The following is a 26,497-nucleotide window of genomic DNA, read 5'->3' as shown; positions in this document are numbered from 1 at the left end:
TATATATATATATATATATATATATATATATATATATATATATATATATATATATATATATATATATATATATATATATATATATATATATATATATATATATATAATGTATGTATGTATGAATGTATATGTATATTTATATGTGTATGTGAATGTGTGTGTGTGTGTGTAGGGTGGGGGTTTGTGTGGGGAGGATCTGACAGGTATAAATGTAACTGATGATATTCAAAGCATAAAATGACTTGGCACAGGCTGACTGGTTCATGTTGCATATATAGATAGATAGATAGATAGATAGATAGATAGATAGATAGATAGATAGATAGATAGATAGATAGATAGATGAATTAATGAATTAGTTAATTAAAAAGATTCTACTTCAATTTTTATTGTTAATTCGGTGTTACTTTGTTTCAATCAAAGTACTAAGATGGTATTTTTTCTACATAAACTCTTAGCTTCATTCCAAGACATTTCCCCCCAGAAACTCTTATTTGTTTATATGTGGTGTAATATTTCATTAGTATTCAGAAAACAGGAAAAAAGAGAGGGTGTTTGCATGCTAATATGCAAATCTATTTTGTACTATCGCAACATTTGGAGCGCATATTCACATTCTTCATTTGGTGTGATGTTATACAGTAGATTTGCAAAGATATTTCACAGAAAACAGCTACATACTTCAGGTATACATTGTTTTTTACTTATCATTTGACTTTTGTTGGTACATACAAATACCATAGGACTTTTTTAGATCTATTGCTATTCTATATTTTGATGCATGTTTGTATTTCTATATTTATTTTCTCCTCAGGTGCAAAAGCTGCCTTTTAAGAGAGCCAACTGAAACTGCTTTTATTACAATGGAATTGCTGTTTCTGATTCTGATATTTATCGTCAGTAAGTTTTGTAGTTTTTGTTAACATAAAAAAAGAAGATTGATTCAAATTAATCATATATATATATATATATACACACACACACATATATATATATATATATATATATATACACATATATATATATATATTAGTGCTGTCAAACGATTAATCGCGTATAAATAAAAAAGTTTTTGTTTGCATAATATATGTGTGTATTTTGTGTATATTTATTATGTATATATAAATACACACACATACAGTATATATTTAGAAAATATTTACATCCATTTACATGTCTGTATTCATACAATTTATATTATAAATAAATATATTTAATATATTAACAATATATTGTTCTGAAATATATACATGCATGTGTGTATTTATATATATACATAATACATATACACGGTTCACATTCATTTATTATGTAAACAAAAACATTTATTTTGGATGCAATTAATTGTAATTATTCGTTTGACAGCACTGGACAAAAATATTTCAAACCTGGAAGACTGTCAATGTTCAAGTGTTTAAAGAATTTTTTATTTTACATTTTATTGTAAATCGTTTTGGATAAAAGCTAGCTAAATGACCAAATGTAAATGTAATAATTATATATATAAAAAAAAGATTATAATAAAAAACCTTTTTATCAACTCACAAACCCACTGCATTTCTTACACTAATCGCAGTTTGGGACACCCTGGTTTAATGTAATGTTCAATGATTATAATTTTATTATGATGCTGATAACAAAAAATGAAATATATTTTCTTTCTCTTTGCCTTTTCATATCAGTATGGTATGTTTAATGGTAAGTTTAAAACAGGTTTGATAAAATCTAAATGTAATCTAAAATATAGTCAGAATACATTACCTAAAATAAGTCATCTAGATTACGTTACTAGCTAATGATTTCCCTCTGTTACCTTATAGTGGTATCTAATTTAATCAATAGGTGGAAAAATGCTCACCATACAAAATTCTACAGTGTCGTGCATGCATTATAATTATTTGAACTATAACAAATAGTTTGATGACCTTCATCTGATATTAAGCTTTAAAAAAAAAAAAAAAATTGTTAGTTGTCTGCAGTGTTTGGTAGATTTCTTATAAGCTGTAGTCCATTACTGATTACAGATTACATGATTTAAACTGTAGCTACTGAACAGACTTTGCCTGAAAGGGACTGTGAAGTCTTGTGATTCATCCTGAACACACACATACTGTACATTGTGTGAACTTTTTTTATCCTCTCTCCTTTCACTTTACAGGTGACATGAGAAATGCTATAAAAGGTAATGATGTGTTTAAAGTATAAAAACATCTCAAATTTGGTGCATTATTGACTGCTCTCACTCTTCTCCTCAGCCCAGCACTGTGGGGTTTCATCACTCAGCACTCATATTGAAGGAGGTGAGAATGCAGCTGTAAGGAATTGGCCTTGGCAGGTCAGTCTACACAGTTCTGGCCATCACGTCTGTGGAGGGTCCCTTATCAGCTATGAATGGGTGCTCACTGCAGCTCACTGTGTTGAATACCTGTAAGAACATAAAATAGATGTATAAATCACATAATGTATGATTTAATGTGAAGATAAAGTTGTTATTCTCAGAGACTTTTTGCTTCCTCGTTCAGATCCTCAGACATTGGACTGAATGGTACTGTTTATCTGGGTAGACAGAGCCAAAATGTTTCAGTCTCTAACTCACATGAGGTGATTCGAGGAATTCGATCCATCATTCCACATCCAGACTATGACCCCTCATGGTTCGTTAATGACATTGCCTTGCTGAGACTGAGCGAGCCAGTTAACTTTACCAGCTACATCAGCCCGATCTGCCTGGCTGCTAATGACAGTATCTTTCACAACGGCACCAACTGCTGGGCCACTGGATGGGGGGAAACTGGCTTTTTTGGTAATGATCATCATTTTAACACACTGGACTACATGTATTCTAGGTTATGTAACCAGATTACAAAATGTAGGCCTATTACATTACACTTCAGACTTTTCTAGATGTACATTTGTAAAATGGAAACGTCGGTAATTCATTTTCCTTTCATTTTATATTGGAATCCGGCAATAACATCAAAGTACAGGACACATCATGAAGATCACACTTGTTAAATGATTTAAATATAATTGAAATATCCATTAAGTTTTAGCATTTCCATTTTCGAAGAAAAATATTATATATCTGAATTAACTTCACATAATAAACAATTGTATGTAACATGTATGAACATTAATTTGAATTTTTACTTTTTTTTTTAATACAAACATGCATATAAAATGGAACAAGAGTGTATTAAATAGACAAGACATCGCATGAACAAACTATACAAGCATTGAATTTAAATTAACTGTAAATGCATGCCAGTAAATGTAAATACACTCATCCATATTTTTATCTGAACATCTCAAAAGTATTTTTTCTTGACGTCACACTTAGGCACTCAGCACACTTATGGAACTCTGCAGGAAGGGAAAATGAAAATAGTGGGGAATAAGGAGTGTAACTGCAGTTCTAAGGACATAATCACTCCGACAATGATCTGTGCTGAAGGAGAGGCTGGTGAAGGAACGTGTTATGTAAGTTATGACAGTTTATAGACACAAAGTGGTTGAATTCTGAGTCACACACATTCCAGGGGAATTTATCTAAAATGCACAGCTATGAAGTAGTTCCAGGATATTGAACATTATAACATAATCACTTTGTTCAGAAACACGTCAGGGCAGAGTTTTTAGCAGCCTCATTAGATATAGGAGTTAAAGTTGTTGTGATTCCTCCAAGATTCCGAGTCAGAACTCGTCTTATAATTCAGAATTCCCAACTTCTGACTACAAATGGAATGGAGCATAAGAACCACTGCTGTAGCGTAATAAGATGCAGATAGATGTGTTTTACCTGATGAAACATCAATACGACAAACGTACAGTTTTGAGATTAAGTAGTTTATCTGTGTTCTTCAAGCCATCTTGGGTATTTTTACAAGAATAAAGTATATGTTAACTGACTTAGCCTTCTATCACGGTACAGAATAGTTTGGTTTCTTCCGCATTTTCGGAAGCCATGTCACTCGACTGGAGTTAAGTGAATTTTGACTAAAAACATGTCATTACATTCTCTCTTTGTTCGACAATAGGGTTCGTCAACAAGCTCTCACACATTGCCAGACTATATCGTATGCATGCTACCCTGGTAAATTTATTCATCTCACAGATGAATAGCATGTGCAACATACATATCACACTGTACAGCCCTATACGTTTAAGCTTTCTTCAGACAACATCTGGTTCATATAGCTCAAGTTATTTATTATTATTATTATTTTATTAATGTTTTAATATGGTTTCATATTATTTTTAGGGAGATCCTGGTGGTCCATTACAGTGTGAGCAGGATTCTGTCTGGATCTTAGCTGGCGTCACTAATCCTTCTTGTGGCACTGGAATTGCACCTGACATCTATGCTAGAGTATCAAAATTCCAAAACTGGATTATGGAGAATGTTAATGGAACAGATATTGGCTTTTTGACTTTCACATCTGATGGTGAAGATAAGGACAGCATCTTTCTGTGCAGTGGAGAAGATATAGGTAAGAAAGGTGACAGTTAACTGCCAGCAAAGACAGAAGTGAACCTTCTTTTCCTTACTCAAAACGTCTCTTTTCACATATTTTGGCATGGTCAGTAGTTATCATTTAATTCATACAACTTTTGAGGTACTACTAGCACTGAATTGCACTTTTGCAAGCATATAATTTCCTATAGACTGATTAAACCTATGAACCCCAACCCCTGGAAACTATGTAGAAGCCAGTTAACAGACTGAAGCTGAACATTTTATTTTCAGCCAGTTCATGCAATTTTTGAGTGCGACATGCATCAATTCCATGGATATGCTGTGAAACAAAGTGATGTGTAACAACTTTTGTTACAAAATAATCATTATGTTTTTTTTTTCCTATTTAATTTTTATAATTTCAGGTCTTTTCTACCCATTTGGAGATGAAGACATAGAAAATCCCTCTGAAGATGATGGAAGCTCTAATTTAGTATTACTGGAAGAGCCCTTTGTATATTTTGGACATGTTTATCAACAGGTTTATGTAAGAGCATAGTCTTCATAAATTGTGTGTGTGTGTGTGTGTGTGTGTGTGTACAGAGCTTTCAGAAAGTATTCAGAATTCAACCCATACACCATAATGAAAAAAAAAAGTTTTAATTATTGTGCAAATTTATTAAAAAGATTGCTCTGAAATATCACAGTGACATAAGTATCCAGATACCTAACTCAGTTAAAGCAGATCATACACTATCCAATTGTTGAAAGAAAACAAACTTGACATTTATGAGTTTCAGGTTCCTGTTTGTACTGCTCTTTTATAATATTGTTTTACCTCTGTTTCAGGTTAATAACAATGGCCATTTGACATTTGACGAGCCTCTTTCACAGCCGATACAACTTTATTTACATTCCCAAATCAATAAAGACATAATTTCTGTCTGCTGGACAGATATGGACAACAGTGTCAATGGAACAATCTCCTATCGTCAGGTCACCAGTGGTAAACTCTTACTAGCAGCTTCAAACAACTTAAACCGTTATTTTCAAAATCTGAGCTTCACTGCCTCATGGCTGTTCATTGCCACTTGGGATAAAGTGCCGTATTATAACAACCCACAATCGGTAAGCTATCTGTTACTGTCATTAGTCACTTCTGGTAATACTTTTTGAATTGTTTCCAAGTATTATTCAAGTAATTTGATGTGGCATCTTAACACATTTAAATGCAACACCAGTTGGTGTCTCTAAATAAGTATTGCTGTAAAACTAAGGAAAAAAGACTTGTTAAATGCGATAGTTACAGTCACATTTCATGTTTGAAATTCAGTCATTTAAACAGGAATCCACTTTCACATTAAGGTGGAAAATTTTCCCATCATTTCCAAGTTAGTCAAATATATTTGCCTCAGTGACCAACAAGAAGCTGCTTTGTTTTAAAGCCTACGCTATTTGATTCTGGACGTGTTTTACTTGCACTAATGAGCCCGCAGATAATTTGAGTTAGAGAAAAAGGTACGTTTTAGTAAAGAAACCGCATCCCATGTTATCTGTGTTTATAGTTTTTACCTTCATCTTCCAGGAGTCGACCTTTCAAGTGGTTTTGGTGTCTGGCAAAAACATGTCATTTATACTCATGCATTATGATCATATTGCTCCGACCACATATCCTGTAGAGGTAAAGTGATATGAAAACCACGCTGATCAAAATATATTTCTGTAATAACTATGATAAGCATTTGGTTTTGACTGAACTTTTCATTGTTTTGATTTGATTGACAGTCTGGCTATGACACAACTGATTCAACTGATTTCTTTTCAATTCCTGTCTCTGATGCCACATATCTGCCATACACAAGCAATGTCAATGTAAAGGGTCGGTGGGTTTTTCGAGTTGACCATGCAACAGAAAACAATGGTACAATAATATTATAATTCTAAATACATGGACTTTATTGCATATCTTGGTTAATAGTTGCTTAGCAGTTGAAACATTTAGAGCAATTAATAGACAATATATATGTAGTGAAAGGTTGCAATGTTTAATCTTGGTACAGTATGCACTGTAACAAGGCCATTTCATCCGATTACATTTTTTTTCCTTTTCAAGGGCTTTTTTATCCATCTGGCTATCAGAACACACAGAATCCCTGTCGAAGTAATGCAAGCTCACCAGCTCTGTACTTGTTATATCCTTTCTTATACTTTGGACGCACATATCAAAACATATATGTGAGCGTTTACATTAAAAAACACATTGCATTTGAAGTACATCAATGTATTACAAGTCATGTTACATCAATTAAATGTTCAAATCTTTACTATAGGTCAACAATAATGGACATTTGACGTTTGAACCATTTTATGAAAGCCTCCCCAAGGCTTTCCCTGTCAACTCTTCTAGAGACATTATAGCTCCGCTCTGGGCAAAGTTTGACTGTAGCGTCAGTGGAAGCATCTCCTACCACATTGTAACTCAAGGTCGTATTCTGGACAGGGCTAGAAATGATATCAAACAGTATTTCCCTCAGTTAGGGTTCTCAGTGCATACAGTCTTCATTGCTACGTGGAATAGCCTGCCCTATTTGAACAACTCAACTACGGTATGTGGATTGACATGTTACATTATTCTTCTTAAACCTAAGTTTAGTTCAAATCTATGGTGAAACTGAAAATGAGTTTGACATCCCTGATAATATCAAACTTACTAAAAGGATTGCATACATTTAGCTTAAATTAGTTTTGTTCATAGAGAGTATATAGTTGTGTTGTTTTTTTAATTGTTTTTACTGGACTTTACCTAGGAATCCTCCTTCCAAGTCATTCTAGTCATTTGCAGAACTCTTTCTTTTGTCATAATGAACTATGGAAATATCTCCTCAACTGATCAGAGTTTTCAGGTTGGGCAAAATAAAATCTTTCTACAAAAATTTGAGATACATATATTCATGGGACCATCATATTAACTGATCATATACATTTCAATTTCAAATATTTTTTATTTCATTTTTTTGTACTCGCAGGCTGGCTATGACACAATAAACTCAACAAATTATTTTTCAATCCCTGTGCCTGATGAAAATAAGCTGTTCAACTCCAGCAATGTCAATGTGCCGGGACGCTGGGTATTTTGTGTTGATGGTGGAGCTGAGGAGGGTGAGGTTTAATATAGACAATTATTTGATAAATAACAATGAAATGTTTCAAGCTTGTAAAATGTACTCTTTAAATTATTTAAACATGTCTCATAATAATATTGCTGGAAATATTAGGAATATTCTATCCATATGGAGATGAAGAGGATGAGATGAACCCGCAGTCAGATGATGGAAGTTCTCCTCCGATTCCTCTGCTGCAGCCATTTGTGTACTTTGGCCGTTTATATGAGAAAATATTTGTAAGAAGCATTGTGATATTCATGACTATTCTCTCTTTATATTAGTGTTTCTCATCTTGGGCGCTCGGATGGCATCCAGGGGTGCTGGAAGCAATATTTTTGAAAGGGGGTGCTGAGGTGTTCTTTGGGTTAATGCGAACTGAAACTTGCAAAAGAATATGATCGCACGTTCCTCCTGACGCCGTATTTGACATGTTTTTATTTTACAGGTGAATAATAATGGAGACCTGACCTTTGATGAGCCATTTTCCCAGTATAATCCCTATTATTTTCCTGCATACTCGACTAAAGACATCATCGCTCTGTGGGCAGACATTAATAATAATAAAGAAGGGACTATCTCTTACCGACAAGTAACAGATGCTCTTCTTTTAAATCGGGCTTCAAGAGACATAAACAAATATTTTCCAAATATGAACTTTTCTGCCTCTTGGGTTTTTATTGCTACATGGGATAAAGTACCATACTACATAAACAAAGAGGCGGTAAGTTTTTCTTTCAGTTAGTTTTCTTTTTTTACATAGTATTTTCAGTGAATATCCAGAATGATGCTGTACTTTATTAATGAAGGATTTCTACTCTCATCCAGAAGTCGACCTTTCAAGTGGTGTTGGTGTCTGGCAAAAACCTGTCATTTACTCTTATGCATTATGATTTCATCACTCCCATCCAAAGTGTAGAGGTAAAGAAGTATTGAAAATATGTGAAAATATTATTACCCCAGGTTATGATCTTTAGCAGTGTGCCATGATTTTGGATTTAATGGGATTTTTTCTTTGTTTTCTTCATTAACAGTCCGGCTTTGACACAATAAATTCTACTAATTTCATTTCACTTCCTGTTATTGACATTGCAAATCTACCATACACAAGCAATGTCAACATCATGGGTCGATGGGTATTTCGTGTTGACCATGTATCAGGCCACAATGGTACAATCATTTAATAATTAAAAATGCACTGAATTTATCGCTTATATCTTGTTTAATAGTTACTTTTTTGAGACGTATAACAATGCATTGATATGCAGTTAAATGTTGAATCTTGGTATGTACTGCAGACCAAGGTCATAACATGTAATGACGGTTTTTCTTTTTTTTCAGGTCTGTTTTATCCAACTGGCTATCAGGACTCTCAGAATCTCTGTCAAAGTAATGGAATCTCAACAGCTCTGGACTTGCAGTATCCCTTTTTGTACTTTGGACGTGAATACAGTAACATATATGTGAGATGTTATGTCAAACAAATTACATTTGAAGTATATTCCTGTATTACAAGTCATGTTGCTTCAGTGTAACAGTCAGTTAAATATTCTTTACTATAGGTCAACAATAATGGACTTTTGACGTTCAAACCATTTTATGAAAGTCTCCCCAAGGCTTTCCCTGACAACTCTACTGGAGACATTATAGCTCCACTCTGGGCAAAGTTTGACATTAGTATCAATGGAAGCATCTCTTATTGCATTTTAACTCAAGACCGCATTCTGGACCGGGCAAGAAATGATATCAAACAGTATTTCCCTCAGTTAGGGTTCTCAGTATATACAGTCTTCATTGCCACATGGAATAGGGTGCCCTACTTGAACAATCCCACTACGGTATGTGGATTGAATGATTATATTAATATTTTTTTAAACCTACATTTAATGTAAATTTAGGCCGAGATAGTAATTAAATTATACATTCGTGATAATATCAGATTTATTAAATGGATTAAATATATTTAGCTTGAATGAGTTTTGTCTATAGACAAACCATAGCTGTGTTTTCAATGAAACTTAATGTTTTTACTGGACTTTACCTAGGAATCATCCTTCCAAGTTGTTCTAGTCATTTGCAGAACTCTTTCCTTTGTCATAATGAACTACGGAAATATCTCCTCAACTGATCAAAGGTTTCAGGTTGGACAGAATACAAATCTTGCTGCATAACTTTGAGATTCATATGATAATAATTGGACCCTGAATGTCAATCAGTGAAATTTCAGTTTCAAAGATCATCATATTAACTGGCCATATTTCATGTATTAATTATTTTTTGTATTTACTCATAGGCTGGCTATAACACAATAAACTCAACACATTATTTTTCAATCCCTGTGCCTGATGAAAATAATGTGTTCAACTCCAGCAATGTCAATGTGCCGGGACGCTGGGTATTTCGTGTTGATGGTGGACCTGAGGAGGGTAAGGTCACTGTTTCATATAGACAATAACACATTATTTGATAAATAGTCATGAAATATAACATGAAAGAAAAAAAGTAGCAATTTTAATGCTTATAAAGTGCCCTCCTTAATAGCTCATAAAAATATTATTGAAAATATTAGGAATATTCTATCCATATGGAGATGAAGAGGATGAGATGAACCCGCAGTCAGATGATGGAAGTTCTCCACCGATTCCTCTGCTGCAGCCATTTGTGTACTTTGGCCTTGTATATGACAAAATATTTGTAAGAAGCATTTTGATATTCATTAATATATATTCCACATAGAAGATAGAACTTGCTAATTGATAATTTTGATCTTTCAGGTGAATAATAATGGAGACCTAACTTTTAATGAGCCGTTTTACCAGTGGTATCCCTATTATTTTCCTGCATACTCATCTATAGACATTATCGCTCCACTGTGGACAGACATTTATAATAGTGAGCAAGGAACCATCTCTTACCGACAAGTAACAGATGCTCGTCTCTTGAATCGGGCATCGAGAGAAGTAAACAAATATTTTCCCAGACTGAACTTCTCTGCCTCTTGGGTTTTTATTGCTACATGGGATAAAGTACCATACTACGCAAACAGAGAGTCAGTAAGTTTCTCTTTTAGTTAACATGCAATAATATTGCATAGCATTCTCATTGAACTGCAATTTATGGAATATCCAAAATGATGCTTGCAATGATATGGAATTTTCGCTCTCGTCCAGGAATCAACCTTCCAAGTGGTTTTGGTGTCTGGCAAAAATATGTCATTTACTTTCATGCATTATGATTTTATCACTCCCACCCAAAGCGCAGAGGTAAAGTAGCATGAAAAATGCATCAGAATATTGTGTTAACCCAGTATACATATTTAGCTGTGTGAAATGCTTTTGGATTTAATGGGATTTTTTTGTCTTTTCTTTTCTTGTTTTTTTTTTTTCAGTCTGGGCTTGACACAATTAATTCTACCAATTTCTTTTCAATTCCTTTTTCTGACATCGCAAATCTGCCATACACAAGCAATGTAAATGTCAAGGGTAGATGGGTATTTCGAGTTGACAATTCATCAGAAAACAATGGTATTTATTTGTATTTATGAAATGTGTCATTTATCTCATTTTAAGATATTTTGTCTCAAAACATGCATTGTTTGTTACTTTAAATTGTGTTTGTAAGAGTTCTTTTTAGGTAGAAATGTATCTAACATGCCTCTGTTTTATTTTTATTTTTTTATTATTTTTTTGCAGGGTTCTGCGTCGAAACTAACACACACGGTACTGTAAATAAATACTTCAAGAATTAATAATTAATCATATTTATTGATATTTCATGTGGGATTGTGAATGATTTATTAAAAAAACTGAGGTTTAAAAAATAAATAATAATACTTATTATTATTATTATTTAGATCCCTTTCTAAAAATGAGGTGCATGTCTGTAGAAGTGGCAGTTGAGAAGTTATCTTTGTCTTCCTCAGATGATTTTTCTAGTGCTTTGAATTGTGGAAGAACCCCAGTTACCACCAGAAGTAGGATAGTTGGAGGTCAGAATGCTTCAGCTGGACACTGGCCCTGGCAGGCTAGTCTTCTTCTGTTAAGCAGGCACATCTGTGGAGGTTCTCTCATCAACAAACAGTGGGTGCTGTCTGCTGCCCACTGTGTTCATGGGTAAACTCAGTCAACTACTTGCAGACAAAAACATCAGCTTTTATAGCCTAACCCTTTAAAGCCTAGTGTATCATATTTAATATACATATTTCTACGGTCTCTTTATTATCAACATGATCAAAACTTTGCGTCCCGTGTTGCAAAAGTTGCAACAGTGCTAAACACAAAGCCTCTGTGCTGCCCCTGAACTCAGGCAGGTAAATGGGAAAAGAGAGAATTTTTTCAATTCAAGTTTATTTGTATAGCGCTTTTTACAATACAAATCGTTACAAAGCAACTTTACAGAAAATTATGTTTCTACAATATTTAGTAGTAGCTTATGGTGGTGGCTGTCAGTTTGTGCACGTTTGACAGGATTTTTAGAAAAAATTAATACAAGACGTAGTCAGCTAGACGATGAACATTATTAATATTATTAATTAATAATTATTATATGATGCAGTCACACATGTAGCAATATTTGTTAGTTCTGTTTGTTGATTCAGGGTTAGCATCATCTGAGGTCCTCTGAGGGTCAGCATCATCTCTTCTCAGGTGTTCTGGATCCAGACTGGAGCTTGTGTAAATCCTAGTTACCACGGGATGTAAATCCCGTGGCAAAACATAGAAACAAAATAGAGACATCATTAGCATAGCTGCTGATCCAACAAAGTAAAATTAGTTTAACCCAAGCTAATGAATAAAAATGCACATTTGATCAGATGCAACTACACTCACAATTTAAGAGATACATTATTCGAATGCTTGGCGAAAGAGATGCATTTTTAATCTAGATGTAAACAGAGAGAGTGTGTCTGAACCCCGAACATTATCAGGAAGGCTATTCCAGAGTTTTGGAGCCAAATGTGAAAAAGCTCTACCTCCTTTAGTGGACTTTGCTATCCTAGGAACTACCAAAAGTCCAGCGTTTTGTGACCTTAGGGTGCGTGATGGGTTGTAACGTGGTAGAAGGCTAGTTAGGTACGCAGGAGCTAAACCATTTAGGGCCTTATATGTAAGTAATGATAATTTGTAACTGATACGGAACTTAATAGGTAGCCAGTGCAGAGACTGTAAAATTGGGGTAATATGATCATATTTTCTTGACCTGGTAAGGACTCTAGCTGCTGCATTTTGGACTACCTGTAGCTTGTTTATTGACGAAGCAGGACAACCACCTAGAAGTGCATTACAATAGTCCAGTCTAGAGGTCATGAATGCATGAACTAGCTTTTCTGCATCAGAAACAGATAACATGTTTCGTAGCTTGGCAATGTTTCTAAGATGGAAGAATGCAGTTTTTGTAACATTGGAAATATGATTTTCAAAAGACAAATTGCTGTCTAATATAACACCCAGATTTCTGACTGTAGAGGAAGTAACAGTGCATCCGTCTAGTTGCAGATTGTAATCTACAAGATTCTGTGTAGTGTTTTTTGGTCCAATAATTAATATCTCTGTCTTATCCGAATTTAATTGGAGAAAATTATTTGTCATCCAATCTTTTACATTTTTAACACACTCTGTCAGCTTAGATAATTGAGAAGTTTCATCTGGTCTTGTTGAGATATATTGCTGAGTATCATCAGCATAACAGTGGAAGCTAATTCTGTATTTTCTAATAATATTACCAAGGGGCAACATGTATATTGAAAATAGAAGGGGACCTAGGACGGATCCTTGTGGCACTCCATATTTTACTGATGATAAATGAGATGACACCCCATTTAAGTAAACAAAATGGTAGCGATCGGACAGGTAGGATCTAAACCATCTTAGAGCCTGCCCTTGAATACCTGTATAGTTTTGTAATCGATCTATGAGTATGTCATGATCTATGGTGTCGAACGCAGCACAAAGATCAAGTAAGACTAGAAATGAGATGTAGCCTTGATCTGACGCAAGAAGCAGGTCATTTGTAATTTTAACAAGTGCAGTTTCTGTGCTATGGTGGGGCCTGAAACCTGACTGAAATTCTTCATACAGATCATTTTTATGCAGGAAGGTGCTCAATTGAGCAGACACAACTTTTTCTAAAATTTTTGACATAAATGGAAGATTTGAAATAGGCCTATAATTTGCCAGTACACTAGGATCTAGTTTTGGTTTCTTAATAAGAGGCTTAATAACCGCCAGCTTAAATGGTTTTGGGACGTGACCTAAAGATAACGTCGAGTTAATGATATTGAGAAGTGGTTCTTCGGCTACAGGTAACAACTCTTTCAGTAATTTAGTGGGTACAGGATCTAAAAAACATGTTGTTGGTTTAGATACAGTGATAAGTTTATTTAGCTCTTCCTGTCCTATAGTTGTAAAGCACTGCAGTTTATCTTTGGGTGCGATGGATGAAACTGAAGTGTTAGAAGATGTAGAATCTACATTCGCTATTGTATTTCTAATGTTATTTATTTTATCAGTGAAGAAATTCATAAAGTCATTACTATTTAATGTTGGTGGAATATTTGAATCAGGTGGCGTCTTGTAATTTGTTGGAAAAACCTTGGATTGTTTTGGTTATTTTCAATGAGTTTGTGTATATGCTCTGCCTTAGCAGTTTTTAGAGCCTGTCTATAGCTGGACATACTGTTTTTCCATGCAATTCTAAAAACTTCCAAGTTAGTTTTTCTCCATTTGCGTTCAAGACTACGAGTTTCTTTCTTGAGAGAGTGAGTATTACTGTTATACCATGGCACAGTACGTTTTTCTCTAACCTTTTTCAATTTGATGGGGGCAACAGTTTCTAATGTATTAGAGAAAATAGTGCCCATGTTGTCAGTCATTTCGTTTAATTCATGTGTATTTTTGGGTACAAATAGCAGTTGAGATAGATCAGGCAGGTTATTTGCGAATCTTTCTTTGGTGGCTGGAACAATAGTTCTGCCCAGAAGGTAACACTGAGACATATAGTTAATATCAGTTATACGCAGCATGCACGATACAAGGAAATGGTCTGTAATATCATCACTTTGAGGTACAATATCTATAGCAGTAAGATCGATTCCATGAGATATAATTAAATCTAGTGTATGATTAAAACGATGATTGGGCCCGGTGACATTTTGCTTGACTCCAAAGGAGTTTATTAGGTCAGTAAACGCAAGTCCTAATGTATCATTTGTATTATCAATGTGAATATTAAAATCTTCCATGATTAGCGCCTTATCAACTGTAACTAGAAGGTCTGAGAGGAAATCTGCAAATTCTTTTAGGAATTCTGTATACGGCCCTGGTGGTCTATACACAGTAGCCAGAGCAAGAGATACATTAGATTTCTTTTGCATGTCTGACAGTGTAACATTTAGCAGAAGTATTTCAAAAGAGTTAAACCTGTATCCTGTTTTCTGGGTAACATTGAGAATATCACTATATATTGTTGCAACACCTCCACCAGTAGTTTGGTGGAGTAGACCCATTTAGACCAAAATAATCATTTTGTTTTAGCCAGGTTTTAGTCAAGCAGAGTACATCAAAACTATTATCTGTGATCATTTCATTTACAATAACTGCTTTGGGTGTGAGTGATCTAATATTTATGAGCCCAAACTTTAAAAATTGTTTTTGTTCATTTACTTTACATGTTTCTGGTTTAATCACAATAAGATTTTTTCGAGATCCTATCTTATATTTATATTTTGACCTCACTATTCGGGGAACAGACACAGTCTTAATAGTTTTTACAGCACAAGTACTTTTATCATTTAAGCGGGTGGAACAAAACTCATCATAATAGTTATTTGAGAATTGTCTTACTAGTCACATGGAGCGAAGTGTCCTGGAGATGTTGTCAGAAAGCAGCTCCGCTCTGACTCTGCTGGGGTGTAAGCCATCAGCACGAAACAGCCTAGTATGCTCCCAGAAAAGATTCCAGTTATTAACAAATAGCAGTTTCTGTTCTTTACACCATGACAACAACCATTCATTTAAAGCGAAAAGTCTACTGAACCTTTCATGTCCTCGTCGATACGTGGGCAGTGGTCCTGACACGATGATCGTCGCCGTGGGCGTCGTGCTGCGAACCGTCTCGATCAGGCTGCTGAAGTCCCTCTTCAGTTCTCGTCTCCGTCTGCCGCAGCGTGGTGTCGTTAACCCCGGCGTGGAGCACGACCGCTCTGGGGCTCTCGTCGGCCTTCAGGATCGCGGGTATCTGCGCAGAAACATCGAGAACACGAGCACCAGGGAAACAATGAGTGTGCACTTTACCTTCGGCTAACGTAGCACGGACGTGTCGGACGATGGAGTCTGATGATCCGATGATCACAGCGTCGCGTCCTGTCTCGCGGAGGGGAGCGAAGCGGTTCCAGATGGAGAACTCGAAGGCAGGAGGGGGAGAAGTCGTCGCCCGGGGCCCGGCTCGCGTCCTCCGCTGTGGATGCACCCAGGGTCCGTGGTGTCCCGGCGTCGGAGTGAAGGACATCTGGGAAGATCGCGTCCTGGGTGCACCGGGCCTGTGCAGAGAAACACACGGAGTAGACGTGGTGGGACTGTTAACAGCATGCTGTATACTTACCCCGGATTTGTGAGCGTCAGCCCGGGATGATTCCAGCGCGGCTCTCCGCTCTCTCAGTTGGGCCTGCCTCACCTCCAGGTCGCGAATCTGCAGCTCAGAATGCAGCTCGAGCGTGTCCCCACCTGCAATCAAAGGTACAGATTCATCCGCCATTAAAGCAAGTAACAGTGAGTACAGCAGTGGTAATGTGTGTGAATAGAGTATTAGCAATATAAGCGCAGTTAGCTGCAACCACGCCGCTGATGCTAACGGGCTATAAGCTAATAGCGGACCCGGGAGATCAAAATGAAACTAGTGATAGCGAGGCGCTCTGATTGTTTTTGTTGTAGAATAGAATAGAGGATATATTCACACGTTATATAAACGGAAACGATGGTGTATAAAATTGATTTTTAAGTTAAAAATAGTCGATAAAAAGAATATAGTGACGGAGCTCAAACGCAGTACAGACGCCAATAAAAAACAGCCAAACCAGACAGCCAACACAAAACCAAACCAGAACATAACATAACAGAACGTGCATGTGACAATCTTTTTGTACTGCATAATAATAATAATAAATAAAAATCTAAATTCAAGTAGTGGTTCACAAGATATTTTGCTGTGTAATCTTTACTGGTTTTTATAATATAAATGTCCAAATAATATCACGTTATGGTGGCTGTAAAGAAACACGTCATTAGAGAATAAACAGAGATTCTTGCACCATAATAATACAATCCAACAGAGGAGGAAGGGTGGGGCAACGAGCTGGATGAAGGCCTGACAAAGGGCAGGGAACCATAGGAGAAGGAACTGGCAGGAGAAATCAGGGTGGAGAAGACAGAAGGAGAACAGAGCAGGAGTAGCCAGGCGGAGGCCCAGAGCCCAGCCAGAAAGGAGGTCCATGGCAGAGTCGAGGAAGGGAAGTGACATGGTAGAGATTTTGCTGACAAAACCATGAGAACAACAGATGGAGACAGAGATAAAGGAGGTGGATACCTGGTCAGAACTGAGGAGACTGAGACCCAAGTTGACCACAGGCTATAGGACCGAGGGGCTCAGCAGGCTGGGGTGGAGCCAGTTGGACTGAGGGCCATGGTGGAGTCAGAGGAAGGAGGAGCCCAGCGGAGCTACAACGGATGGAGGGATGAGGTGCACACAGATAAGTTGAACACCATGGTGGAGGCAGAGCGATGATTGCCCAACGCAGAGCTAGAGGGAGGAGTGAGTGCAAGGACGACAACCAAAGTCTCATTCTGATGAGATTAGGCTTTGTGGACAACAAAGGAATGCCTTTAAATAAACAACACTACTTCTTGTGGACAGGAAAGTTAACATTAACCATACGAAAAACCAGTAGAGACACTGGAGAATTAGAGCAGGGCTGAATCAGTGTAGACACAGGGAGGCATCCTCTTCCAAGCACTTATAAAAAATTACCTCATATGCCAAACACAGCTCTTCCTCAATGGCAGGAGTGTGGGCAGGACTCCACTCCATGTCCTCAAACTCCACAAGCTCCAAGGCAATGAATGTCACAGTGATCTCCATCATGCTCGATTGGCTGCAACGGTTGCAGCTTTGTTCTAAGAGAGGTTGGCGGCTTGTCCTTCACCACGTTTCTTGGGGCATCCTTGCTTCCTTCTTCCTTACTGTGGATTCCAAAGCATGGCCATTCATGGGAGCCTAGTTGGTGGCTGTCGGAGGACATGTCCGGCAAACCGCATTCAATGCTCGACCACGATTTGCGCTAGCAGGTAAGTTGACGTCCGCCAATGCACTTCCTCATTGGTCACCCAATCTTGATATTTGGTCTCCAGGATGCGCCTAAGGCATTGTTGTTGGAACATATTAAGGTGGTGGATGGTTTTGGCCATTATTTTCCAAGTTTCACAGGCATAGGTAGCCTATGGAATGACCATGGAGTTGAATAGCTGTACCTTGGTCTCGAGGGTGATGGTATTCGTGCCCCAAAGTGGTTCGAGGCATTGCATGATGCCATGTTTCCAATTCGGTAGACAATGTTGTGGTCCGCGTCACTGACAGTTGAGATGATGCTGCCCATGTAGGTAAATTGATCAACCTCTTTGATTCGCTTTTGGCCAATGGTTACAGGTACTTGCCCACGGGCATATTGGATCTGCATGATTTTGGTTTTTAAGACGATAATTCGGAGCCCGATCTTTGCTGACTCCCGCTCCCAGGCCGTCGTCATGTTCGCCAAGCCAGGTTTGGTGGGAGCCAGCAGCATGATGTCATAGGCAGTGAGGAATGCAAGTTAAACACAAGCAGAACAAGACGTAAAAATGATCCATCAGGCTTTTGAGGAAGGTTTATTAGTTAATCTCTAAATTGCACTGAGTTACATGAAACTACAGAGTTTTGAGCATAAAACAAATCATTTAATATCATCTTACTAAGACATTATTGAGAGACATAGTTTGACAACTGATATAACCTACTGAAAGCTATCATCTGAATACATTTATAATATGAATATACTCTTTATATTATATGTATAGCTAGATTACAGCTTTCAGTACATTAACTATGCAAAAGTTCAAAATAGTGTCTTATTTCTTTTGTTGTATGTTTATAATTTTTGTTTAATAATGTAGCACCGTGGTCCTGTGAGACATGACAGTCTGCTCTACTCTGTCCACACATGTAGTGGAATGACAATAAAGCAATTTCAATTTAAGTACTCTGTTATAAAGATATAACTGAGGTCTCAGAATTTCATCTAAACATGTTGGCCATATAAATATCAGCATCTGGACCAAATCGCATATTTTTGCAAATGTTGAGCCTCTGATTAAAATTAGGGTTTCTTTTTTTCCTCCTTAAATGTGAGTTCAATATTATATTACTATATCATACTATATAAGATGAAATTTATCAGCCAGATACTTATGATTCAAACATGGCACAAGCAAAGATCAAGTTAGTTACAACATTAGCAGACCTTGACATGGAATTTGTATTTACAAAAAAATCCACAGAATTAAAAAATGTTAGACCAAGTTCTAGCATTGCCTATTGCCCACTTGTAGAAATGCATATATATTATTTAATTGTTCCATTTAAAAATAAATTTCTGACTATTATTTTATTTGTCAGGCTTAAAAGAAACTCTTTTTGACTCTTACTCTCTCTCTGTCTATTGTTTAATTTTCTCAGGTATCCCACCTCTTATTTCTCTGTGTTTTTGGGGCGACAGACCCAGGGAGGCATCAACCCCAATGAAGTGTTCAGATATGTGAGATTAATCATCAAACATCCCAGTTACAACAATTTTACAAGTGAGAACGATATCGCTCTTCTCAAATTGAGATCACCGGTCCCGTTCACTGACTACATCAGACCTGTGTGTCTAGCAGCTCATAACAGTGTGTTCAACAGCGGCACAGACAGCTGGATCACTGGATGGGGAAACATTGGTGAAGGAGGTGAGAATTCATTTCTGTCACCTCTTAGTTATAATAAAGTCAGCATAAAAATGGGATTATGAATGGTATTTCATCTGTGACATGACATATTTCTAGATGAAACAGGATACTGGATGACTATGCAGAGTAAATAATATGTCATGTTTTCTATACAGTGCCCGTTCCGTCCCCTAATGTTCTTCAGGAAGTGGAGGTTCCTGTAATTGGTAACAGACAGTGCAACTGTCTCTATGGAGTTGGAGAGATAACAGACAACATGATCTGTGCTGGTCTTCTGGAAGGAGGCAAGGACTCATGTCAGGTACAGAAACCCTCTTTTCAGAATACTTATTTCCCAAACTTGTGTCGAACAAGTAAACAGTAAGTGCTTCAGATGGCAAATACATGGTTAAACTTCTAAGGTTCATGTCCAATCTTCAAAAAGGTTATCAGAGATTTTTAAACACTTTGTAAGTAACCAGTGTTTGGTACATTTTATAGTGAACAAAAATGTGATACGTGACCCTAGACCACAAAACCTAAGCTTTCCATTGATATATGGTTTATTAGGATAGGTCGAGATACAACCATTTGAAAATATGGAATCTGAGGGTGCAAAAAAATCTAAATACTGAGAAAATTGCCTTTGAAGTTGTTCAAATGAATTCTTAGCAATGCATATCACTAATCAGAAAATTAAGTTTTTATATGTTTACTGCGGGAAATTTACAAAATATCTTCATGAAACATGATCTTTACTTAATATCCTTATGATTTTTGGCCTAAAAGAAAAATCTATCATTTTGACCCATACAATGGCTTTTTTGGCTATTGCTAGAAATTATACCCCAGTGACTTAAGACTGGTTTTGTGGTCCAGGGACACATATATTTTTAAAATATTTTTTGATTTATAAAAACAGCATTTCTAAAATTATTAATGTCTTCACTGTCATTTTTTATTTATTTATTATATCTATACTAAATAAAAGTATTACTGAAACATAATATTGACTGAATCTTTGAATGGTGGTCTATGTTACTTTCTACAATGTATGTATTGATGTGTATATTCAGGGGGATTTCGGAGGTCCGATGGTGAGCATGCAGAGCTCTGTATGGGTTCAGTCTGGTATCGTTATCTTTGGGACTGGCTGTGCTCGACCTGAACTTCCTGGTGTGTACACCAGAGTATCACACTATGAGGAATGGATCAGTTCCTTGGTGTGTAGCGATCCTCCAGGTTTTGTGCAGTTTACCGCCGGTGGAGCTGATCCTGACTACAGTTACAGCTGTCCTGGTCTTCCTCCTCTTCCTCCTCCTCCTTCCTCATTAATAGAATCTAAAATTATATCTTCTGCAACAATTCCTTCTCAAAATACTTTGCTATCATATTTGATGTTGCTTTTAGCAGTTTATATGTAAAGATACATTTGGGGTAAATACCTTCATACAAAAGGAATGTATCAAATGTGACAATAATTGGATTTATAAGGAATAATACAATAAGAAATGTTTCAAATCTGCATATAAGAATGATCTCTGAATGATTATGTGACACTAAAGACTGGAGTAATGGCTGCTCAAAATTCTCTGGAATAAATGACATTTAAATATATATATAGTTACAGATCAAACATGATCTATAAATGTGTAAAATGCATTTACTTACACATATTTGAAACTCAAGATATTCCATGTTGTTATAGTAAACAAGTTTGGGAATCTTTCAAAAAAAAAAAATTTGCTGTGTGTCACATGACAAGCATGATGAGATTGTTTCTCTTCTATTTAAAGCATCAGTAGTTTTAACATGCAGCAGTCCTTTTTAATTACTAAAGTTAATACAGAGTTTGTTAATGGAAAGCTTATGATTATCATACAAGCAGAATATCAATAATATTTCTATGCATATGCATATAACAAACCTCATTAATAAATTTTTAATACACCACTATTTTTGTTGATATAAAGGGGTTGGTTAATTTTGTTAACCTATGTTATGGTTGGCCCCTATTCAGGGCTTTGTTCTGCATTCTCTAGCAGCTGCTTGTAGTGGCTTTTGAAGAAGCCAGCCTGAAAAAAAAGAAGAAGAACATGCATTACAACACAGAAAAAAAAAACTCAAGGTGTGTAGACTGCTGAAAATAAAAGGTTTGAAACTGAACATTCAGTATACACACCTTATAGAGGGCCACTGTGATGAGAGCCAGTAGCAGCAGTCCTCCTATTACACCTCCAGCGGTCTCTTTAGTCAGATTCACCTTCTCATACACCTCCACTTGAGTATCAATCTACACACACACACACTGTACATTAATACAAAATTACCTCTGTTAATCCACCTTCCCATATAAATATATCATAATGGTTTACATAGTGGTTGCAAAGGCAAACATGGATTGGAAAATCTAAGATGTATCATATGAACATTTACATTGCATATTATAATCATATATTTTTAGGTTTCAAGTTTTTTTTTTTTTTTTTCAAATTTAATTTGAAACCTTTCTGGCTAATTTGCTAGAAAGATAAAAACAAAAAGTACCTGAGCGGATGATTCAGTTTGTTGAGAATCGGAGGAAAAGAAAACATATATCTTCTTGTCATAATCCAGAGATGCTGAACTAACCAGCTGAAAAACAGCAGCTCTGAGTCCAGTCTAAGAGAGACAGATCATGACATTAAAATAAAAAAAATATGAGCATATGGTCTGTTTTGTGATATGAATTTGCTTTAAATGTCATAAACCTGCTCAATCCATCCAGAGCTCACATTGCCAGTAATATTATAAAATTTCCGTTCATTCTTTAAGAGAGTGCAATCACATCTGAACTTGGCACACACCGCCACAGAGCAGTTCTGAAACACACACACACACACACACACACACACACACACACACACACACACACACACACACACACACACACACACACACACACACACACACATCCAGAGAGACGGAGCAATAGGGTTAATGCGCAGAGCAGATAAAACATTGTATTTTATGGACTTATTTATGTTAGATAAGGGAATTAAACTGATTCACTCACCACCACACGATCCTTTTTAATTACTTCAACAAAATCAGTTACGGCAGGCTGCTCATCCTTCTGTTTAACACAGCCTGGAATCTAAAAGCACATGCACTATTGTCTGGTTGTTTTTATTTTGATGAATGTGAATCAATATGGGCTTTTTCTAACACATTCACGCTTACCTGTATGTCTTTATTAGCCCAGATAGATTTATCTCCCAACATCACTGGCACTCTGATGAAAACTTGGAAACCTAGTTCTCTAAAGTCATTTTCAACCTGAAAGAGACCATTTTTGAAGTCATGAAAAGACATTGAACTCTAGTTGTGGACGAGAAAATCCTTTTTAACTCCATTTTATGTTCATGGAAGTGTGTGCATTTAATTTCAGTACCTTTAGTATCTGTTTGACTGGTTTATCAGCATCAGAATTCTGTGCAGTAAAATTGATGTGGAGGGTTGAATCTTCATGCCTTATTTAAAAGGGAAAATGTGACAATTATTTAATATTATATATATATATATATATATATTTATTATGTTAATATTTTACACACACACTACTGGTCAAACGTTTATATATATATATATATATATAACCTGGCTAAATTAAACATCAAATTTAAATTGGTTTTGTTTAGAATCCCAGATTTAACTTTGACCATCAAGTGGAAATGTATCATCCATTGCCAAATCTGGGTGCTAACATCTGTTATAGAGGAACAGAGCACTAACCTTATTAAGGCAATATAGATGGCATATTTTACATCAATGCTTTTCTCTTTGAAAAATTCACTGGTTTGAGAGTGTTGGTCATTCCCACTGTAAGGGATGGAGGGTTTCGGTTAGTAGTAGTATTTCCACTTATCAGTTTCTCATATGCGAACAGCTACTCAACAGCTCAAAGTTAAACAATGCAGATGAAGGTGATGTTCATATGTCATACCTGTTGATTCTAGCAGTAAATGTGACGTTTTGATCGAAGGTGTTTTCTTTGTTGATGCTGTATGTAATATGAAACACAGCCTAGAAGTGGATGCAGAGAAAATGAGGAGTGCTAAAAAAGAAAAATGCACATGAGCATTTCAAAAGTGACCTCACCTGAGAGTTTCCTTTGAAGATGGGTTTGCTGATGTGGCAGGTGGTCTCTCCAAATGAACCATTTTTCTCACTGTCAAGAGATACACACTCCACTCTGCCCTGCTCAAACAGAAAATGATGCGTAAACAATCATTCAGTAACAATAATTGTCATCCCAATTGATATTCAAACCAAGAATTATAACTATTATATCTCTGTGACAATACAGACAATAAGTCCACACCAAAACTATAACGGAAACGACACAGAGGAAAAATGTGGTTAAAATCAATTTCTGATTTGTTTTTTGTTTTCAGCTGATGAATGACACAAACATTAACAGCCAATCGGAATCCACCCAGCTTTAAAGATCAGCAGACTACAGTGCACAGTTATTAAACATAACGTTATTGTGAAATGGTGTTTAGTGGACATTAAATTAGTTATTGTTATATTTCTATCATGACAACTCTCATGGGATTCGCATGGTAATGTGCATGACAATGGTAATGTGTTTGGTCTTGGCATGTAAGAAATACTGCTGCTGCACATATAACATATATAGAATTACCCCCATTCATAGCATACATGAATCATGCCATAGCAGATCTATACAGGTGGAGCTAGGGAAGGTGGAGGTTTTCTGATGTGCACTGCAACTACTACAGCAAGCAAATATTTGAAGGTTAAGCAGCAAGCTCATAGGCTGCTGATACAAAAAGAACCTAACCCTAAGAATCAGCTGTGCCATGTGATAATGATATCACTATGTCAGTGTTTTTATTAAAATTATATAAGTTTTACCTGTTTAGATATGATTCTCCTGTAGGAAAGTCCAAAGGGGTAGCTGAAGGTGAAGAATGTGTTGTATGAGTTTTCTCCTCTGTTTTCTACAAACACTGTCACATTGATCTCCTGCATGATGCCAACTTCTACTGTAGATCTGGATCACAGAAACAAAAGAGAAAAAAAAAATCACTTGGATTGAAACCATAATTTCATAATAGGGGTGTAGCGATAGAGCAGTATTGACGATAACCATGATATTCAAAGCAACAATTATCGATATCGTGTTAATTTAGTGTGTGACGGTATACATATTAGTGATAACCACAACATTTAAAATGAACAGTTCTCTTGTGATAACACCACGTCAATACTCAAGCACCAGTACCTGGTTGAGCTCCCAGGTGGCAGTATTGTGCCTTAACGCTGACACTGTCAAACAAGAAGAAGACGCAGCACTTGCAGATACTCTGAGGAGAGCGGTGTTCATCATTATTTTACTAGTCATAGAATGGGAAACGTTATATTAACCTGTTAACAGCGGTTTTCTGTGTAAATAAGTAAAGGTTGATTATTTTAATAAGTATTGTGTTTAATTAACTCGTCTTATTTTTGTATTTGCCTGTGCGAAGTAACACTTTATTTCTTTGTTCAAATCAATTAACAGTTACATGATTAAAACTGATCTTTAAAAATTGCATGACCACTTTGCTACATTAAACTCTGTAAAATGTGTCATGCGCCTCATCTGTGGTCATTCTTCAATAAGGATCATTAGGTAACATTAGTTAATTACATTAGTTAACATATATAAATATCATAAATAAAAATGAACACTATTTCCACAGCATTTATTCACCTTAGTTAGTTATTTTTCAGCATTTACTAATGCATTATAAGTTTTGTTTGTAAACATTAATGCACTATGTGTCACGGCTTACGCTGCTGGAAGGAACACTGAGCCGAGGGATAAATGAAACAAGGATTTATTAAATCAAACAAAGGCAAGGTAAGTAGCAAATTACAGGTGGCAAGTGGCAAGTGGTAAGTAACAGGTAACAAGCGGACAAGTAGACAAGTTGACAAGTAACAAGTAGACGAGTAGACAAGGAACTAGTAACGAGTAACTAGGAACGAGTAGACCCGACAAAACAGAACTGAAAGGACAAGGCTTTTATACAATGGATAATAGGGAAAACACAGGTGGATGGAATGACTAAATTAACAGGGACATGGAACACATGCGGAAATGACTAGACACACCTGGGAACTAATCAAACCACATAGAGACAGAAACTGGGTCACAGGGGCAAAAACACACAAAATGAGTCCAGGTGTGTGACAGTACTCCCCCCTCCCGGTAGGTGCGTCCTCGCACCGTAGAAACAACAAAGGGAGGCGTGGGTGGGAACTTGGGAGGAGGTTCCGGTGGAGGACAGCCTCCCAGGAGGGGCCAGCAGACAGGGACTACAGAGGAAGGAGCCAGGGAGGAGATGACGGAGGGAGGAGCCAGGGAGGAGACAGGAAGGATCTGAAGCAGGAGGTACCCAGCAGGACCCAGGCCACAGCCATAACGACCCAAGGTGGGGCCGACGGTGGAAGGAGCCATGGAGGAGGAATGGTCACCGACTCCAGGGACTCGACCCACGGCAACGGAGCAAGTGGAGGAGGAGCCCGAGGCGGAGACGGAGAGCCGAAGAGCCAGGGTGACGGGGAGGAGCCGGAGGTCCTAGGCGGAACTGATGGCTCTGGTGACTGACGCGGCGATGTGGATCCGGAAGGCCGCGGTGAGGCCAGAGTGACCGAGGACTGAGGTGTAGCCGAGGGGATGAAGGAGCCTGACGGAGCCGGAGGGACGGAGGGATGAGGCGAAGCCGGAGGAGTGGAGTCCCGAGGCATAGGATGGACGACGCCAGACCAAGGCGGAGCCGGAGGGACGAGGGAGCCAGGCAGAGCCTGCGGACTGC

At 36.9% G+C, this 26,497-nt stretch overlaps 2 protein-coding genes across 2 annotated transcripts in view; one reads left to right on the top strand and one right to left on the bottom strand.

Annotated features, from left to right (window-relative positions):
- Positions 1–608: 608 nt before the first annotated feature.
- Positions 609–21,254, top strand: LOC132121957 (uncharacterized). Its single transcript, XM_059531723.1, has 32 exons — positions 609–686; positions 815–900; positions 2,159–2,182; positions 2,256–2,427; positions 2,523–2,803; positions 3,341–3,480; positions 4,262–4,490; positions 4,882–5,003; positions 5,306–5,584; positions 6,042–6,137; positions 6,242–6,377; positions 6,570–6,691; positions 6,787–7,062; positions 7,264–7,359; positions 7,483–7,615; positions 7,732–7,856; positions 8,066–8,341; positions 8,446–8,538; positions 8,652–8,787; positions 8,959–9,080; positions 9,180–9,455; positions 9,663–9,758; positions 9,911–10,043; positions 10,187–10,311; positions 10,392–10,670; positions 10,788–10,880; positions 11,006–11,141; positions 11,310–11,336; positions 11,540–11,729; positions 19,378–19,646; positions 19,802–19,947; positions 20,702–21,254. The coding sequence occupies exons 2-32, from the start codon at positions 864–866 to the stop codon at positions 21,047–21,049; spliced, it is 5,013 nt and encodes a 1,670-aa protein (XP_059387706.1). The 5' UTR covers positions 609–686; positions 815–863; the 3' UTR covers positions 21,050–21,254.
- Positions 21,255–21,566: 312 nt separating this feature from the next.
- LOC132121958 (integrin alpha-X-like) overlaps positions 21,567–26,497 on the bottom strand; it is a 41,121-nt gene continuing 36,190 nt past the window's right edge. The window contains exons 20-30 of the mRNA XM_059531724.1: positions 24,549–24,687; positions 23,766–23,864; positions 23,611–23,690; positions 23,400–23,486; positions 23,059–23,137; positions 22,848–22,943; positions 22,681–22,761; positions 22,376–22,486; positions 22,173–22,286; positions 21,808–21,918; positions 21,567–21,700 (exon numbers count right to left, since the gene is read on the bottom strand). Coding sequence (XP_059387707.1) covers positions 21,638–21,700; positions 21,808–21,918; positions 22,173–22,286; positions 22,376–22,486; positions 22,681–22,761; positions 22,848–22,943; positions 23,059–23,137; positions 23,400–23,486; positions 23,611–23,690; positions 23,766–23,864; positions 24,549–24,687 — 1,060 coding nt within the window. The 3' untranslated portion in view covers positions 21,567–21,637. The remainder of the gene's footprint in view (positions 21,701–21,807; positions 21,919–22,172; positions 22,287–22,375; positions 22,487–22,680; positions 22,762–22,847; positions 22,944–23,058; positions 23,138–23,399; positions 23,487–23,610; positions 23,691–23,765; positions 23,865–24,548; positions 24,688–26,497) is intronic.

Source organism: Carassius carassius, chromosome 40 (genome assembly GCF_963082965.1).
Source record: "Carassius carassius chromosome 40, fCarCar2.1, whole genome shotgun sequence".
NCBI classification, from domain to species: Eukaryota; Metazoa; Chordata; class Actinopteri; order Cypriniformes; family Cyprinidae; genus Carassius; species Carassius carassius.
This window is presented reverse-complemented; position numbering and strand designations above follow the sequence as displayed.